The sequence below is a fragment of the Mesoplodon densirostris genome, chromosome 6 (genome assembly GCF_025265405.1).
Source record: "Mesoplodon densirostris isolate mMesDen1 chromosome 6, mMesDen1 primary haplotype, whole genome shotgun sequence".
NCBI classification, from domain to species: domain Eukaryota; kingdom Metazoa; phylum Chordata; class Mammalia; order Artiodactyla; family Ziphiidae; genus Mesoplodon; species Mesoplodon densirostris.
In genome coordinates this window covers 123,933,363-123,951,867 of record NC_082666.1, presented here as the reverse complement: position 1 = coordinate 123,951,867, position 18,505 = coordinate 123,933,363, and the positions used below count along the sequence as shown (strand labels likewise).

The 18,505-nt window shown below is 53.4% G+C and overlaps 1 protein-coding gene across 2 annotated transcripts in view; it reads right to left on the bottom strand.

The window, feature by feature from the left end:
• The window catches only part of PTK2B (protein tyrosine kinase 2 beta), a 63,843-nt gene that overhangs the window by 9,783 nt on the left and 35,555 nt on the right, over window positions 1-18,505 (bottom strand). The window contains exons 5-23 of one of the 2 annotated variants that reach the window (XM_060101394.1): window positions 16,132-16,194; window positions 15,878-15,932; window positions 15,296-15,436; window positions 14,796-14,870; window positions 14,116-14,217; window positions 13,259-13,376; window positions 12,857-12,896; window positions 12,381-12,427; window positions 11,423-11,473; window positions 10,770-10,867; window positions 9,940-10,024; window positions 9,611-9,711; window positions 9,255-9,370; window positions 7,266-7,366; window positions 6,997-7,086; window positions 5,668-5,872; window positions 2,471-2,579; window positions 936-1,001; window positions 172-297 (exon numbers count right to left, since the gene is read on the bottom strand). In XM_060101394.1, coding sequence (XP_059957377.1) covers window positions 172-297; window positions 936-1,001; window positions 2,471-2,579; window positions 5,668-5,872; window positions 6,997-7,086; window positions 7,266-7,366; window positions 9,255-9,370; window positions 9,611-9,711; window positions 9,940-10,024; window positions 10,770-10,867; window positions 11,423-11,473; window positions 12,381-12,427; window positions 12,857-12,896; window positions 13,259-13,376; window positions 14,116-14,217; window positions 14,796-14,870; window positions 15,296-15,436; window positions 15,878-15,932; window positions 16,132-16,194 — 1,789 coding nt within the window. The remainder of the gene's footprint in view (window positions 1-171; window positions 298-935; window positions 1,002-2,470; window positions 2,580-5,667; window positions 5,873-6,996; window positions 7,087-7,265; window positions 7,367-9,254; window positions 9,371-9,610; window positions 9,712-9,939; window positions 10,025-10,769; window positions 10,868-11,422; window positions 11,474-12,380; window positions 12,428-12,856; window positions 12,897-13,258; window positions 13,377-14,115; window positions 14,218-14,795; window positions 14,871-15,295; window positions 15,437-15,877; window positions 15,933-16,131; window positions 16,195-18,505) is intronic. The other variant, XM_060101395.1, reaches the window with a different exon arrangement.

The following is an 18,505-nucleotide window of genomic DNA, read 5'->3' as shown; positions in this document are numbered from 1 at the left end:
AACTCTGATGTGCTCGCAGAGGAGAGGGAGTCACAGAGCCCCTCAGTGGCCTGACTGGTACATGGAGGGCACCTCCTGAGCCCGAGGACATGGGGTTCCCGGTATCCCAGGTACCTCCCTCTAGCAGTCTCTTCGGTCCTGGCTGGGACCCAGCATGCAGAGCCCTCTTACCCGCATGCTGTGGCGCTTGAAGACATTGTGCCGGTGGAGAGGTGGGGTGTGCAGAGAGTTTACGGGAGATGGATACTCCATAGGGCTGGTGAGCGTGGGTGAGCTGGCACACAGACCCTCAGGGACCTATTCAGGAGAAGCAAAGAAGCACCAGGCACAGGGACAAGGCAAGAAGGTGGACAATTAGCTGCTACAAACATGAGCACAAAGAAACGATACAAGAGCTCCATGGGAGAAACAGGACTGGCTCTCCAGGAGCTAATAAAGAACAAGGCGTGGGCGTTTCATTGGCCCCGTTTGGGAGACACGGCGGAGCGACATATACGGCTCTTGGCTAGAAGTCAGCACAGATACGGTGGTCTCTCTTCCATCCAACCGCCCTCCCCATGACGTGGTGCATACCATGGGTCCATGTGTGTTCCTGACCTACTGAGTACGTCTCCTCCTTCAGGACTCTTCAGAAAGGAGTTATATTCCATCATCATGTTACAAATTTGACAGATATGATTAACCCACAGGTATGTGTATATATAATACACACCTTAAAAAAAACCCCACTATTTTAAACATCACAAAAGGGTATGTTTAAACATCATACAGGGTATGTTAATTCTTTTCTGGGTACCCAAGAAGAGCCAATGCAGGTTGTCTCCATTGCCCGAACAGGTGACTACTGCTCCTCTAAGGCATGAGGATGGAATTTCAGGAAGAACCGAGATGAGAAATGGCCCTGAACTTCCCCAGCCCTCTGGTTACATGTTTACCTGGAATTGCAGCTTGGGTGCCAGAAGGTTGGTTTGTGGAGGGGGTCTGTACTTGGGCCGGCTGGGCTGGAGAGAGAACACAGAAATGAGTCAGTCCCTGTGTCTCTCTCCTTGAGTGAGCACAGCTCACCAAGGGGAATATCAGGTAGGAAACAGGTCGGGCTCGTTCAGAATGAAGAAGATGAGGAACAAAGTTATCATTAAAATCATATGCGTCCACTAACTGCGCATCTGTTTCTACTGAGTGATGGGAAGGTACAAAGAGGCCAGCCTCTCTGCCCTCCTGGGGGCTCCCGCTAATGAGAGGGGCTACTGATCTCTGTGTGTAGCCTCCGTGGATGTGGGAGTGCCTGCCAAATTAGCACTCAAGAGCCACCGACATCCAGAGGTAGGCCATGGAAGGCTTAGGCACCCACAGCAGCTTCACCGAGGGGACGAAAACTGCCTGGGCCTGACTGCGGGAAGGCGCAGGGCACAGCAGGCAAGGGGGACAGTGACAAAGGCCCTGCATCCATAGGGATTTGTTATGGACTGAGTGTCGCCCCTCCCCCCCACACTCATATGTTGAAGTCCTAACCTCCAGTGTGAAGGTATTTGGAGGTGGGGCCTTTGGGAGGTAATCAGGGTCAGATGAGGTAACAAGGGTAGGGCCCCTATGATGGGATTAGTGTCCTAATAATAACAACAACAACAATAATGATAATAATAGACACCAGAGTTCTCTCTCCTCACTGTGTGAGGACATGCGAGAAGGTGGCCAACTGCCAGCCAGGAAGAGAGTCCTCACCAGATGGGAATCTGCCAGCACCTTGGTGTTGGACTTCCCAGCTTCCACGCTGTTTTTTTTTTTTTTTTTTTTTTTGCGGTACGCGGGCCTCTCACCGCTGTGGCCTCTCCCGTTGCGGAGCACAGGCTCTGGACGCGCAGGCTCAGCGGCCATGGCTCACGGGCCCAGCCGCTCCGTGGCATGTGGGATCTTCCCAGACCGGGGCACGAACCCGTGTCCCCTGCATCGGCAGGCGGACTCTCAACCACTGCGCCACCAGGGAAGCCCCCACGCTGTCTGTTTTTTAAGCCGTCCAGTCTGTGGTGCTTTGTATGGCACCCCGAGCTGACTACTACAGGCATGGTCCCTTGCAACCCACCCACCTAATAGCAGGGCAGCGGAGCACTGGCTCCTGTGCCCAGAGATGCCATGGACATTGGAGGCTGGACCTCAGGAGCCCAAGGATGCTCCCCATCATGTACCCTCAAGGGTAAAAACACAAAAAGGAAAAGTGCTCCAGTCTCTCAAGGGAAACATCTCCAGGGTGATCCCCTGCTGCAGCCGTCCCACAAGGTGCCTGCTCTCTTGCGGTCTCAGATTCCATCTGCCGATGCGCTGATGGATGGTTGGGTTGAAGGGCTGAGAGGACCATAAGGTGCGATCCTACCTACGCTGTGAGGGGAGTTACGCAGCCAGGCCTGGGAGGGGCCGCACAGGGGCCCAGCTCTGCTGTGATTCACGGGGCCAGTGAGGCCAGGGCTTGGCTCACCTTGGGTGGGGGCTCCTGGAAGGCTGTGGGCTCCAAGATTTTGGGAGGTCGGTAGCGAGCGTTCCTCTCCTGCTCTATGGCGATGTCCTTCTCCATCTGATAAATGTCACTGCCGGGAGTCAGGTCAGATAAGGAGAGAGAAACAGGGTCAAAAATGCTACGGGGGGCTCCTCTCTGTGCTCCACCACAGTCCGGATTCCATTCCCACGTCCTCTGCAGAATGCACTGGGGAGACCCCTCAGAGACAGGCTGCAATACGGATGCTGCAGCCCCCCTCACCGAGGCTGGGAGGATCACAGAATGGGTCCAGGGTGGGGAAAAGTCCTCGGAGAACGAGTCCTAGCCCAACCGGACAGTGCGAGTGTGTCTCCTGCCCATGTCCCCATGCCTCTTGCCCTCCTGTCCCTCCTATAGGCACTGACCACCTGTGTAGCTTTCTGATGTCCCAGACAACCTCATGTCAGAGGCCCCTGCTCTACATCTCCTATTTTTCATTAAACCTCCCACCCGTGCATTCCTGGTGTGTGCTCATGGGAAAGGGTTGTGGATTCCCTCCCAGACTAGCTAAGTGCATGCTTCTTGCCTTTTTAACCCAATCCAGTGGTTCCCAACCTGGGAATCCCAGACCTCAGAGGACTCGAATAATGACAGGGGGTCCGTGAATCCTCATGTTCACATGTGTACCAAGCACTGTCTGTAGACAAGTATTATGTGCTGTTGAAATAGATGTCTAAGCCCAAGATGGAGCCGCTCCTGCCCAGGGGGTCACATCAGCAAGCCAAAATGCGGATAACTTTTGTGTCCCTCTAAACGCTCTGCTTGACCAGAAACAAAGTACCGTCCAGTTGGCCAACCCGAACGCCAAACCAGCTCTGGGCTCTATACGTATTTCCTGTTCTCTATTTATTCTCTGCTTTTCTCTTCCTTGTTCCTTATTCTTTATCTTATAAAAGTGTCCTGACTTCCACCCCATTTTGCACTCTGGCCCTTGGGCACGGAGACTGCCACTTCATGGAGTGTTAAATAAAGTTTGTCTGTATCACTTAAACTGTCTTCTTTAATAACTTTTTTTTTTTTTTTTTTTGCGGTACGCGGGCCTCTTACTGTTGTGGCCTCTCCCGTTGCGGAGCACAGGCTCTGGATGCGCAGGCTCAGCGGCCATGGCTCACGGGCCCAGCCGCTCCGTGGCATGTGGGACCTTCCCGGACCGGGGCACGAACCCGTGTCCCCTGCATTGGCAGGCGGATTCTCAACCACTGCGCCACCAGGGAAGCCCCTTCTTTAATAATTTTTAACAGTACTACTAAATATATAATATTTGGTATTGTGTTTTCAGATGCATATGCATTATATTGTGTGCAATAAAAAATTCATTATATGGCTTACTGCGTTCTGTCAATCAGTGGATTCTAAAAGTGTACGTTACATGGAAGAGTTCTCAAAATTCAACATTAAGAGGGTTCTTCCTACCCCCAAACATTGGAAGCCCTCATGAAATCCTTTCTTAGCTCCAATGGAGGACCATCAGACTGGGGCCTGAGGGAGGTACCCTGGGGTCATCAGGGTCATCTGAGAGGCTCCCCACATGTCTCAAGCCTCCAGAATGAATGAAGACCCTGTGACCCCAGAGCTTCTGACCCCCTCAAGTTACGTCTTTCAAACACTTTTCTCCCGGAACCCTTTGGCTTCTCAAATCTCCCTTATGAGGGACCAACAGATGAGTCTAGAATTAATCAGAAGCGTCAATGAGGAGAGAGTCAGGAACAGAGAGGCCTTCTAAGCTGGAGGTCTTGCAGACTGTGTTGGAGCCCTGCCCGCAAACAAATGCAGTATATTTCCCATTGCCTGGACCTGGGGTTCCCAGCCTCCCCCTGGGGCTCCTCCCCACAAGACAGTTTCTGGGGGCTATTTTCTTTCTCTGAAAACAATGCCCACATGTTGGCAACAGTGTTTAAAGCTGCAGTATTTAACATTAATTAAACACTAGGTTCCCTAACGTAGGAGCCGGCAAACTAGGCCCACAAGGCCAAATACGGTTCCCTACCTATTTTTGTGTAGCTTTAAACTAAGTATGGTTTTCACATGTTTGAATGATTCAAAAACATTAAAAGAAGAAAAATATTTTAGGACATGTCAAAATTACATGAAATTCCAATTTCAGTGTCCACAAATAACGTGTCACTGAAACCCAGCTACACTCATTCATTTTATGTATCGTCTTCGGCTGCTTCCGAGCTACGGCAGAGTTGAGTAGTTTCAACAGAGACTGTATAGCCTGCAAACCCACAAATATTTATTATCTGACCTTTTGTAGAAAAAGTTTGCTGACCCTTGCCCTAAAGGATGATAAAAGAAGTCAGACCACCCAAGGGGGCACTGGTGGCAGGCGGGCCACCAAGGAAACAGGATCACCCTCTAAACGGCTCTCCAACAGCAAACTTCACCAAGGACCTCCCAGCACCCGGGGGTAATGGCTCTTGGGCACCTGAGAAGGATCAGACCCTCAAGCCACCAGTGCTTCATTCAGAAGGGAGAGGGGACGCCTTTTCACTGTCTTCACAGCCCAAAATCACTCCTTTCCCTGCTGTCTGGGGGGAACAATCAGAGGCAGAGGAAAGGCACAGGGGTGCTGCCAGGGAAGCAGGTCCCTTGCCCAGGCTGGGTGCCTGTAAGATGCACCCCAAACCTCAGCAAAGAGCACAGGCACTGCAGTGAAAGTCTGATGCAGCCTTTGAGTTCAAACCTAAAATATATTTTCTGGGCACATACTAGGAGCAACGCCCTGTGCTCGCGGTTAAGAGATGTGAGATGGTGCGGCTGACCCCACTCTGCGTCTCTGAGTTCATATCTGACAGTGAACTCAGGTTCAGGCTCCTGCCTTTGACACAGCACTGAGCCTCTGTAAGGCCTCCTCCACTGGGAAGATGGGCTCACTCCACTTGGACACATGGCGCTGTGCTGGCCAGGGGGTGGGATGAGGGGGGCGGTGGTCCCGGGGCAAGTCCCAGCCCCACCTGTCATGCCTTGGGCACTGAGTCACCAGCCGAGCCTGAATTCCCTCCTCCCTCGGAGGGGACCAGGACGCCGGCTGCATCTTGTTTAAGGAAGGATGCTGTAAACCTGTAAGCGCTATTGAAGAGGAGACTTGGCTCTTCAGGGGCCCCGGGCCTGCACCCCTCTCCGGCTTCCTTGCTCACCTGAGGCTGCACACGAGCTCAGTGAAGCGGGGCCGCTCACTGGGGTCGTAGTCCCAGCAGCGGGTCATGAGGGTGTAGAGAACGGGTGGGCAGAGGTCAGGCTTGGGCAGCCGGTCCCCCTTCTCGAGCACCCCGATGACATCCTTGTTCTCCAGCCAGAAGAAGGGCTGCTTCCCAAAGCTCAGGATTTCCCACATGCACACGGCTGAGGGCGGGAGGAGAGGTCTCAGGGCCCCTGCTGGGGGGACTCTTGCCTAGAGAGGCAGCCCACCCTCCCCAGGAACAACCGGGCAGTCCGCACTCCGCGCCTGCCAGGGACCGCCCCGCGTTCCCTCGTTCCGCCATAGCATCCCTGGGATCTTGCTCACTACGGCGGTCCACCAAGGGACCAATCACCTGCATCCATAAGCGAACTAATCCCCCCACCCCCCCGGCCCCTTCCACACGGAGCTGTTAGGGTCTGTGGGATGAGGAGGGGACCATCAAAGGCACGTCACTGGGACCACGAGTGTCTTCTCTTAGGAGTGGGTGGAACCTCCAACAGAAAGCTGGTATATATGTCAGTTGGGACGTATACACACTACTATGTATAAAATAGATAACTAATGAGAACCTACTGTATAGCACAGGGAACACTACTCAGGGCTCTGTGGTGACCTAAATGGGAAGGAAATCCAAAAAAGAGGGGATATATGTATACATATAGCTGATTCACTTTGCTGTCCAGCAGAAACTAACACAACATTGTAAAGCAACTATACTCCAGTAGAAATTAATTTAAAAAAAAAAAAGAAAGAAAGCTGGTGTTCAAAGCCTAGCACCAATGCTTGCTGCCTATGTGATCACGGGCAAGCCCCTGACTCGCCTGAGCCTCAGTTTCCTCATCTGGAAAATGGGAAGAATAATAATGAGATTTTACTGGGCTGGCTTTGGGGACCTGAGAGGGAGAATCTACACGGTTGTGTGCTCTGTAAGCGGCTGTCCATCTGTCACCTGGTTTTGCTTTCACCTCACCCTGCACCTCCTTCTCGGAGAAAACCTCAGCTTTGCCTTTGAGGATCCCCTCCAGGGTGGCCCACCTTGGTCCCGGGGCTGGTTAGTGGAGCACATGCTCATCTCAGGAGCCTTTTCTGGGAAGATGAACCCAGGCTGGCCCTTAGCCCATGTCACCCCCGACCCACCACTCGCCTCCCCACTTCTGGGACTTCTCAGTGGCTGCAGCAAAACAGAACCTGGGGGTCCCGACCGCTGCTTGCTGTGCCCCCTCTTAACCTGGTCACGGAGGTGAGAATCGAACACTTTTCCACGCCCTCCAGAAAGTCCACTCACCAAACATCCAGACGTCACTGGCCATCGTGAAGCGGCGGAAGTTAATGGACTCGGGGGACATCCATTTGATGGGGAGACGCGTCACAGAGGCTTTGGGTGGACAAAGGGTTTACAGTAGTTACTAGAGAGGGAGATCTAGATTTATCCAGAAATGCAGCCTATTCTCCAGAGACTGTTGGCCCGGGTTTGCCTAACAATCACCTTTTGGGGGGATTTTGGCTTCAGCGACCCCTCCAGGGGACAAAGCCGTAACACCACCTGCACCTCACCTTTGTAATACTCCTCATCCTCAATGTACCGGGAAAGGCCAAAGTCCCCCAGCTTCACACACTCAGGGGAGGCCACCAGGATGTTCCGGACAGCGATGTCCCTGGAGGGAAGAGGCAAAGACACGGATGAGTCCGTTGAGAATGCTTCAGGGGGACAGACAGACAGATGGACAGAGAAGCAAAGGAGAAGAGAGCTTCAGGGCCCCGGCCTCCGGAGCAGAATCGGGCAGCTTCTGTCGGTCGGTCCTTCCTGGACCCACGAGCCGTCTGGCTGGAGCCCAGCTCAGGCGGGAGCCTCGGCTGGCCCACCGGCCCTGCCACACACATGCCTGTCATCTTCCTCCATCTCATTGCTGAGCCCTGTTCCCATCACCCCTTCTCTCATGTCTCCACCTCCAAGCCTGTCTCGGTTCCCCAGACTTGCTCCAGTCACCGCCCTGCAGCCTGTATTGTCCCCTCTGCCGGGGATGCCGTCACCCTGCTGACTCTTCAGGGAAGAAGCCCAGCCACTCTCCTGGTCACAATTAACCACCTCTTCTTGTTCTGTGATTCCAGCAGCCGCTCACAGCTCACTTCCAGGGAGCACTGGGCTAGCCAGGACCCTCCAAAGACTACACACACCTGAGCCGTGACACAGAGACCCTCAGAACCCCGGTACGGAGGAGGAGACCGGGGCAGAGAGCTGGTGGAACATGCCCAGCAGCTGGCCGGCTGGGAAAAGCATCAGCCCAGAGCTGAGCTCTCACCCCACCAGGAGCCCTCGCTGACTCAGTTATCTCATGCTCCCGGAATCACTTCTAGCCCCAAACTGGCTCATCTCTTGCTTCTCCTGGGCAGGCTCCACACCCTACCGTTTTTCTTTATTATTGAAAAGATGATTTCAAAGCACGACAACTTCACACAAAGCTGCAAATCTGGGATCCCACCACCTTTGCCCCATGACTATCCACCCTAGAAGATACTAGAAGATGAGCTTCACAAGGAAAGGGATTTTTGTGCATTCTTTTTTTTTTTTTTTTGCGGTATGCGGGCCTCTCACTGTTGTGGCCTCTCTCGTTGCGGACCACAGGCTCCGGACGCGCAGGCTCAGCGGCCATGGCTCACAGGCCCAGCCGCTCCGCGGCGTGTGGGATCCTCCCGGACCGGGGCACGAACCCATGTCCCCTGCATCAGCAGGCGGACTCTCAACCACTGCACCACCAGGGAAGCCCTAAGGAAAGGGATTTTTGTCTGTTTTGATTATGACTCCATCCCGGAGCCTAGGACAGTGGCTGGAGGCCCACGGTAGGGGTTCGATAATATTAGTTGCATGAGTGGGTGAATGAATGAATGAATGTTCATATCCCCTGACATAGCTTTGTGTAGCGTCACCCATATAGCCACCTATCTGAGGTCGATGGGCTTGGATTGAAGAATTCACCCGCTCACCCCAGGGCTCTGAGGGCATCCCGTCTGTCTCCTCCAGGGGATCGTGTTCCCCATGGCAGGGGCCTCCTTTCAGGGAATGGGGACGAAGCCGGGTGGAGAAGGGGCCAGCTCCACAGCCAGTTGGAGGCTTGGTCTTGGCAGCCTGGAGGTGCCGGGGACCAGGGCAGTGCCAGCCACTTGGCCTGGCAGGGCCCAGACCCCAAGATCATACCAGCGCTACCAGGACCCAGTCTCTCCTGCCTGGCCAGGTGCCACCAGATGGAACTGCTGGAGGACAGCAAGCGAGAAGCAAGCAGGGAAGTGACTTCCTGGACCCCCAGGGAGGCGGCCTAGATGGGACTGAGTTACAAGCAGACACCTCGGACTTCAGATCTCCTCTTAATAGCAATCCTGGGAGGAACATACTGCTGTTCTACTCTTCAGAGGAGGAGACAGGCTCAGAGAAGGTGATCACACTGTCACACAGGCCGGACCAAAGCCAGGCCTTCACCCCTGTTCTGTGCGGCTACAAAGCCCTGCTTGACCCCAACCTCTCCAGGCTACCCCCCTGCCCAGCCCCACCTGTGGACACAGTTGATGCTCTCCAGGTAGGCCATGGCCTTGCAGATCTGCAGCGAGTACAGGACAAGGGTGAGCACCTTCAGGCAGTTCTTGTTTCGCTCCAGGTAGTGGCCCAGCTGCGAAGGGAAGACGCCCTGAGGACCCTGCCCGGCCGGGGCATGGAGCTGGTGGGGAGGGGAGGGCACACCCAGGCGGCAGGACTGTCTGGCAACTTCCTCTCCAAACGGCCACTGGGATCTTTCAGCTGGGAGTTAAGGGCCCCCTGGCTCTGAGCGCATCCCCCGCCCCCCCGAGGCCCTGCTCCACTGCAGCCCAGCCGTCACTGCAAGGGTCCTCCTCGGCCCCCGCCGGCTCACCTCCCCGTAGGGGTACAGCTCCATGATGATCCAGGTGGGCTCCTCTTCAATGATGCCGATCAGCTTCACGATGTGCGGGTGCTCCAGGTTCCTCATGATCACTGAAAGTGGCGGCGAGAGAGACGGGCCTGAGCCCTTCTAAGGTCCAAGGTGAGAATCGGGCTTGGCTGGTCCAACCTGGAGACAGCGCCGCAACCCTCCGCCCCTGGGGGCGCCAGTGCCGTCCGTGGCCTCCCGGCCCTCACTCCGGGCCCTCCCTGTCTCGGGGTCTGCATAGTCTCGGGGCCTTTTCCAGCTTCTGGTCTGGGGGCCTCCTCGGGGACGCCTACCTGCCTCACTCACGAACTTCTCCTTGCTGTCCAGAGTGCAGTCTTTCTTGCAGGTCTTTACGGCCACGTTGATTTTCTCCCCTTTCTGCAAGGGGAGTGTGTCCAGGGCCCCTCAGTCCCGCCCAGCACTTCCCTCCCCGGCGTTCCCATGGCCTTCCCACGGGGAAACAGGTGATGTCTGGGCGTCTGGGTCTCCACAAAGCCTGCTCTTCCTCTGTCTCTTCCTCTCCACCCCTCCCCACCCCATTCTTCCTGATCAGGACTGGAAGAACTTTCGAGATCGGATCCCTCGAGCCCTGGGCTGTCCAGATGAAGACATGGAGCCTGAGGGGCCACGTGATCTGCCCAGAGTCAGCAGGCTTGTTTGGGGCACGTGCAAGGTCATTGTCAGACATGGCGTCCTGGTCTCTTTCTCTTTATCATTGGTTTTGACATTTGTGCTGCCCCTTTCCTCTGCTCTGGCTCTTCCCCCAGGCCTGGTAGAAGCACAACCACAAAGGCAAACCTTGTCCCGCCCCCTCGGCGGCCTCAGATCCCACCCTTCCTTTTCTCACAACTGCATTACATGGCGCCTCCCCGTTGTGCTCTTCCACCAAGAGTCGGTCACCCCCCGGCAGGTGCCGCCTCTCTTTGGATCCCTGCTGTTGCTGCCTTTCTTGGCAATGAATCTTGTTTTCATCACTCCCTGTGTATTTCATAAATACTGCAAAGACCAAGTTGGGGAAGATCCACACACCACGGCAGCCACCTCCAACTCTAGAGTATTTGAGCTCCTTTCTCATTCTACAGAAAAGCAGAGGAGGAGTGTCAGGGAAGAGTCTGGAACTCACGTGACTCGTGTAGACACCTTCGTAGACCTCCCCAAAAAAGCCTTCACCAAGAATACGATTCAGGACCACATCTTCCCGGGCAATGCCATACTGTGGGCCTGCACAGGTGGAGAAAGCGAGAGAGTCCTGGAGTGCAGAAACCAGCTGGCACCCCTGGGAATCCGAGTGTCTGCATCCCCGGGAATCTGCGCACCTGCATCCCTGGGCATCTGAGCATCTGCAGGCTCTAACACCAGGCTCCGCCCCCTCCTGCCTAGGTGTTACCAGACCTGCCCCACCCGCCCCCCTGCCAACCCCTCAGCCAGGATCCAGGGGCTGGGCTGGGAAAGGGGATCTAGAAGGTCTCATTGTCTCAGACAGGGGAAGAGTTGTTCCCTCTGAAGGCTGGGTCCCATATCCACAGGCTTAGATTCCTTCCGCCCCCCTCCCCAGGACACACAAAAGTTCGATGGTGTGGGGATATAAACAATGATCTCCACTTGCAAAATCAAAGATGCCTCACTCAGCTTTGTCCTTGTCTGAGGCACACGTGGGAGAGGAAAAAGGAAGGAAAGAAAGTCCTCCTTTGGTGTCACACGTGTCCCCAAATGTCACTTCCCAGGGCCCTGGCTGTGGTTGACGTGCAGGGGTGGGTGGGGCAGTCAGGGATCTACCTCCTGGTCTTCGCAGGGTCTCATCGGGAATCTCTGCATAGATGTCTGATTCTGGAATGACGGAAGGAGGACACCCCATCGGCAAGATGCCTCAGGGGGCACCACCAGGAGCCAGGTGTGGGGCTCCCCCGTGCAGGCCAGTGGAACCAAGCTGACATCACCGGGAGGGGTGTGGGGAGGAGCCAGACAAGAACTGGGCTCCTGACCTGCATTTCAGAGTGGCCACAGGGCCCAGGGACCTCGGCCTGAGTCCTTGCTCACTGCTGCTCATGGCTGTTATTTGGGGCAAGTTGGTTCGTCTCCTTTAATCTGTTTCCCTTTCTGTGAAATGAATGTTTCTGGGGAATGCAAAGATTAAATAAAATAATACCTATTATGTATTTAACGCTGTCATGAACTGAATGTTGTGTCCCCCCCTGCCTCCAAATGCTTATGTTGAAGCTCTGATCCCCAGTGTGATGGTATTTGGAGCTGGGGCCTTTGGGGGGCGATTAGGTTTAGATGAGGTCATGAGGGTGGAGCCCCCATGATGGCATTAGTGTCCTTAGAAGAAGAGGAAAAGAGACCAGATCTCTCCATCTCTCCACCATGTGAGGACACACAGAAGGCGGCTGTCTGCAAGCCAGGAACAGAGCCCTCACCAGGACCCAGCCATGCTGGCACCCTGACCTTAGACTTCCAGCCTCCAGAGCTGTGAGAAATCAGTATCTGTTGTTTAAGCCCCTGGGCCTGTGGTTTTTGTTATGGAGACTGAGCTGACCAAGACAAACACGGTGCCCCATACTAGCTGCCCAACATAGGTTAACCGTTACGATTAATGATATTTTAAGCTGTCACTGAGCAGGCATGGGGGAAGTTCATTTTTCTGCAACTTTGAGGGAATACTTGATGATGCCACAAGAGCAGGCAGAAGAGAAGCTCTGGGCGCAGGCAGAGGACGGCAGATGGGCAGGCTTACCTATGCTGCAGCTTTCTGAGAGGTGGGGTCGCCGAGTCTCCAGGTTTCTATAGGGGGAGATGGGAGGGCAGGAGCCAAGTGAGCTCAGAGCCTGGCAATGCTCCCCCAGGGCAGCCTCAGCCCCCTCTCTCCCACCCACCCTGCCTGGAGAAGCAGCCTGTCCTTACGGCAGTAACCTGGGAGCACAGCCCAGGCAGCCAGGGGGCAGGAGGGAGGGAACAGCAACAATACCACCCCCTTCCCCCACTAAAGATGATGCCAGGTGGCATTAGGACACAGGGATATCCCTGTATGAATTTTCTGGGAGAAATTTACTGGTGAAAAATCACCACTTGTGAAATGCTGGGGTTCCAGCATTTTCTCCTGGGGCCCAGAAACCAGAAACCATGGCAGGGAGGCTCCCTGTTTGTTCTGCCTTTCCTGGGAAGACACAGGCTGAGTGTGGGGCCAGTTCCCCGCCTTCCGGGTGTACTCACAGTGTGGGGATCTGGGGCAGGCTGTTCCGCTTCTCACCATCTGGGGAGAGGCGAGGAGGAGGGGGAGGTGGAGTCAGGGACACAGGGTCCTGGCTGCACTGCTCCTAGGGGCCAACACTAGGGACACGCCTCCCGCCTTTCTGTGGCCCCTGAAAGTCGGAGTGGAAGCTGGGTAGGCGTCTGGCCTGAATTGGAATCTTTTTAGTAGAAGAAACTCTCAGGCTTCCTCTGCCACTGTCAAGTGTTCCAGCCTGACCTCTGCTTTCTGACTCCATCCCCAAAGAGGAGTGACCAGCCATGTTCCGGCAATAGCTTTGATCTTCCCGGGACTACAAATCCTCTCCTCTAGAAGCCAGCCCCCATGCCGCCCTTGGTCCAATTTATCTTCAAGTGGAAACACACCTTTCTTGGGTCGAATGATGAGGGAGCCTTTGTGCTCCCCTTGCAGCCGGCAGTAACCGTCTACGAGGTCAGCCATGTTCTCGGCCTCTGCCAGAGAGGAGGTTTTGATGGACAAGGACTGCAGGGAAGAGACCAGCCAAGGATGAGACCCCAGAGCCTTGGCTAGAGCCTACCCCAAGGGACTGGAGAAGAAACTGCAGGACACTGTTGCCCACCCCCAGCCTGGACGCCATCAGCCCCTCTCCTGGGGCTCAGCTTGCATTTCCCACCGCCACCAGAGGGCGCTCTCATCACCTCTCCCAACTGACCACCCTACACTCTAGGAGGGCAGCTCCAGGTTGGCTTATTCTGGCCCTTCAGGGCATAGCTCATGCCTTGTACCTAGGAGATGCTCAGTGTGCAAAAGCAGAAACTGAGAGAAGGGAGGAGGGAGGGGGCGGGGCAGGGGACAGACGGATGAAAGGAGAGACAGACAAACTGTTCACAGCCTGAGGTCTCTCTGATTCCCCCACCCACAAAAAGCCCTGGGGCCCCAAGGTCTTGATTGTGAGTCATTGTCACTTGTTCAAAGTTAGACCTCTGATCCATACCTTGATTTCTGATCACTTTACCCCCGCTCCCCGCCCCCCCCCAATCTCCTACAACTTCTTTCTTGACATTTTTAACAATAACGTTGCTTCCTGAGATAGTTTCTTTAATTTATCATCATCCTGCTACCTTGTCTAAGAACTAGGTGCCATTTTCTTAACAAGATCTCAGCAGTCAGGGAAGCCCCAGACAGGCTGGCCTGAGCAGGAGCTCCCCGCCCGCAGCCGTTCCCAATGTTTCCAAGCTTCCGGGTGCCCAGAGATGCTCACCTGAGGGGCGCCTTCAATGCCTAGCTGCAGTACCGCCTGGCCCTCCTCCAGCGGGAGGCACCTGATGGACTTGATCTGCTTGAACTCGGCCAGACAGGTGGGCTGTGGGGAAGGAGGGGGCCCTTCAGACCATCCCATTCCTGGGATCAGGCCATGCAGATTGGTCAGGATGGTGTGGGGATGGGGCCCAAGAAAGAACTGAGAACTGGAGTCTCTCAAGGGGATGAAGAGGCAATCAACGATGATTAAGGAGAATCATCTAGCCCAAGCCCTTGCAGAAGAAAACAATTAGCCTGGAGAGAGTCAGGGCTTGCCCAAGGTCGTACGCCAAGTTGGTGATAGAGCCAGGGCTGGACCCAGGCCTTCTGACTCCTGGGGGCATGATTACCCCATTTTGCCATTGAAAGAGCAACTCTTTCATCTGAGCCAGAAGAACAACAGTGGTGTCCTTCCCTCTTCCCCTCCCCCCTAAACCAGCCCTGACCCCCTCCTCTGTGCAGGGGACAGTCACAGGGAGGTAAAGAACCCTCTGCACCATGCTGTTATCCCAAACACCCTCTCCACAGCTCTCAGCAGTGGGGGAGGAAGAACCGACGGGGCAGGCCAGGGTACGAGGCAGCCAAAAGGGGAAGACGGCTCTGCCCGGGGCTGGGTGGGGCCTGCCCCCCACCTGTCTCTACCTTTGCATCTTGACTTGTCAGCTGGCGGATGCCTTTAGGGCCAATGACCAGGTCCACAGTGATGTTCCATCCTTGCTGGAATCAAAGGAGAGATGGGCTGTTGCCCCAGCTCTGCTTGCCCATATTTCAGAAATCTGAAAACAGCTCACTAAGCTAGACACGGGCCATTGTCTCCCGGGCCCTCCAGCTCCTTCCATCCTAACTGCACCCCGACATACAGATTACCCCCCTCCCAGCACCCTGCCAGCACGGCCCACCTCCCAGAGTTGGAGCCAAGATTTCAGTTGCCTTCGTCAGGCAAGTGGCTTAGCATTAGTTGCATTTTCGGATACATTAGGGAGGCCCTGATGCTACAGAACTTACAAGCAAGCAAAGCCTCTTCTCGGCACGTCCCGCGTGCCCCCCTCCTCCCCCCCACCCACCGAGTTGCCTTCATGGCCCCCTTGCCTGAGAGGCCTGGAATTCAGGTCAGGGAGAGAATAAAGAGAGCGTGGCATTACAATGAGTTCACAGCGATAGGTCTCCTGGTCGATGTTGGCAAAGCCTGCAAGGGTGTTGAAGAACTTCATGACGCACGCCTCCTCCCGGAGCGAGGCATACTGCTGGAACGTCTGCTGGATCATCTTTCGGAATTGCTTGGGCTGGGGGAGAGGGTCAGGGGTCAGTGGGGCCTGATTCCTTCCCTTACGATCTCATCGCAAGCCTGCCTGCTGCTGCAGGATGGCCCCCAGGCCTCTGCCACGAGGGCAGTGGTGATGTCTTACCTAAAGTGCACATCTGTTGTCTCAAGGGAGCTTACCATGGCCCTGGGAGGGAGCCAGGGGAGCCAGCATCCCCAGTGCCCAGGCCACAAAGCTAACTGGCCTCTGATGTGGAACTAGAGCCATGTTTCCTGATTCCCAGCCACAGAAAGGGCCCGCTGGATGCATGGAGCGGTCCTGGGTCCAGATGGCCCAAGGCAGTGCAGACTCCTGGCTTCCCCGACTACCCCCAGCCCCATCCCTTTAGCTCTAGTCCTCGGGGGGACACAAAGGAGACACACAGGGAGTCTTTCTGAGCTGCTCACCCACTGGTTTCCTCACCTTTAAGTTCTCCTGCATCTGCTTTGGGAAAAACAGGTCCAGCCCCACTTCTTTCCTGAAAGATGGGGGAGAAAAGCAGCATTTGGCTCCCTTTCATCCCCAACCCAGGACTTCTGGCCAATCAGGGAAAGGCGGGAGGACCAGGGAGACAGGTCCTTCCTGGCTGTGGTCTTGGGGGGACGTATGGGGGGGCAGGAAGAGCAGGGCAGCAGGAGAGGAAGGGAGGAGAGGCTGGGGCCGGTCCCAGGACTTACTCCAGGAGCTCGAAGTTGGACTTTTTGTCCAGTGCGTTGTGGGGCATGTCCTTGAAGAACCGCCTGGAGAGAGAGAAGCCACGGAGAGGCTGATGGCTGGGGAATGGGGCCATCGGAGCTGGGTCACCCAATGCCCACACGTTGGCCTAGAAGCCCCCTCCCCTGTTCCATTGGGAACCACTGGGAGGGAAAAGTTAGGAGAGTCGAAAAATTCGATATTTAGAAAACCATGGAGAAAAGGAAAACCCACACATTTCCTTCCTAGAAAAGACTCCAGCTGTGCTCTGGGGGGCCCAGCTCTGGGACTACACGGTTGTTGGGCAGAGGAGGAAGATGGTGCTTCTACCAGTGGCCTCTAAAACTAAATGACCCAAGGCTGCCAACACTTGACCTGTCAGCTAAGGAACACCTACCTCCACCTTTAGGCTTTGGGTTCCCTTTGTGATTTCCTTTTCCCTCGTTTGCTATCTCTGTATATGTAAATAATTGTTAAATGTATTAATAGTACACAGGAAAACTTTAGAATTTATGGAACAGAAGATGAAAATAAAATTAATCCATAATCCTACCACCAGGGGTGACATCTATTAATTTGTTTTACATATTCTTGAAGTCCCATTTTCTCTTAAAATGTAGTCTTGATGAAGATTTTTTTTATGTATTATGTATTTATAACAATTAAGTGGAGATCAAATAGCCAATGTCCCCATTTGTGTTATCCTCCCTTCCCTGCTTGGATCACTGTGTCTAGTAGTTTCTTCAACTGTTGCAGACATTGTCCCACTCTTGATTGTACATTAGAGTAACTCAGTGTTACTTTAACCCGGGTGTCCTCGTGCACATCTGGGAATAGTTTTAAGCTACAGATACCATAAGCAGAGAGGGGAAAGCAACTTATGATTCAAAAGCAATAAATTTACATAATTCACAGTGTTTAGAAAAGAGTAAGGTTAGATCCTCACCTCATACTTTATTCTAACTATTTATTCTAGACGGATTAAAGGGGAAAATGTGAGTAATGAAACTATTTTAAAACTAGAAGAAAAGCTAGGGAAACATTCCCAAATCATGGGATTGAGAAGAATATCTAAAGCATGAAATCATAGAAGAGATCTCCAATAAAAACTTAAAACATGTAGTGTTATGTCCTTAATAATTTTTAATAAATGGTATCTTTGAATATATTGTCAATGAAGAGAAGTAGTTATCTTTTAATAATTATGGTCTCAGTTTTAGAGAAAAAAATGCATTGGAAAAAACCTGACTGGATCTACCCTGCTAATGGAGGTTATCTCTGGTTAATGAAATTTCAAATAATTTTAGTCATTTTTCCCCCTTTCTACATGTCCCAAATACTCCACATTGAGCAGGTATTACCCTTTTTACCTGAAAAAAAATGTAAGGCAGTGAGATTAGTCAAACCATCGTAATACACGAGTTTTCTGGGTTCACTCCCTGCTGGGATGGCCTCCTCCATGGCTACACGTTTCCCCTGTGTAGAAAGTTCTTCTTTCCTTTCCCGTCCTCTCATTAGGCCCCTGGAGCTACGGAGACTAACTTTAATCCTTTCTTAGATGCCATATATTTGAAGGCAAATCTTATCATTACTTCTCTCTTCATTATGGTCCGCTCTCTTCTTATAGTCCCCAACACACACACACACGCACGCACGCACACACACACACACACCAGGGCATTGTCCTCAATTACTTCAACTGCTTCACTCAGATGACAAAAAGTGATGCAAAGTAAGAATGAGAAAGAAAAATTGGCTCTGTGGTGAGAGGGGTACAGGAAGACAAGTGTTTTCTTCCAGCTGGGGCAGGGCCAGTTATTTCAAAGGCCAGCAGTTGGAATGGAGGGAAAGCAAAAGACAAAAGGTTTCATATAAAATTTCTCTTCTAGAATCAAAGACGAGTACATTAAAATGAGTTTCAAGGAGTAATAATATTTAATGACAGCTCAGTGAATATTGTTGAATTATATTTCACAATATTGAAATGTATTTCTAGCCTATCTCCTTCTAAGAAAAGATGCAAGGATACAGGTTTTTTTTTTCCATTTTTTGTTGCTGTTGTTCTTTTTGGGGTTTTCTTGGCTGTGCTGTGTGGCATGCAGCATCTCAGTTCCCCGACCAGGGATGGAAGGAACCCGTGCCCCCTGCATTGGGAGCCCAGGGTCTTAACCACTGGACCACCAGGGAAGTCCCTAAGATACAGTTTTGAAACATATTTAAACCAAATAGAGTAAGAAAGAAACCAGGCAATGAGGTAAATGAGATAAAAAATGTGCCAATCTGTGGCTTGGGCTGGTTGTCCTGGCAGCCAGGGTAGTGGACAGAAAACCTCACCAAGTGCTTAGCTCATCAGGAGAT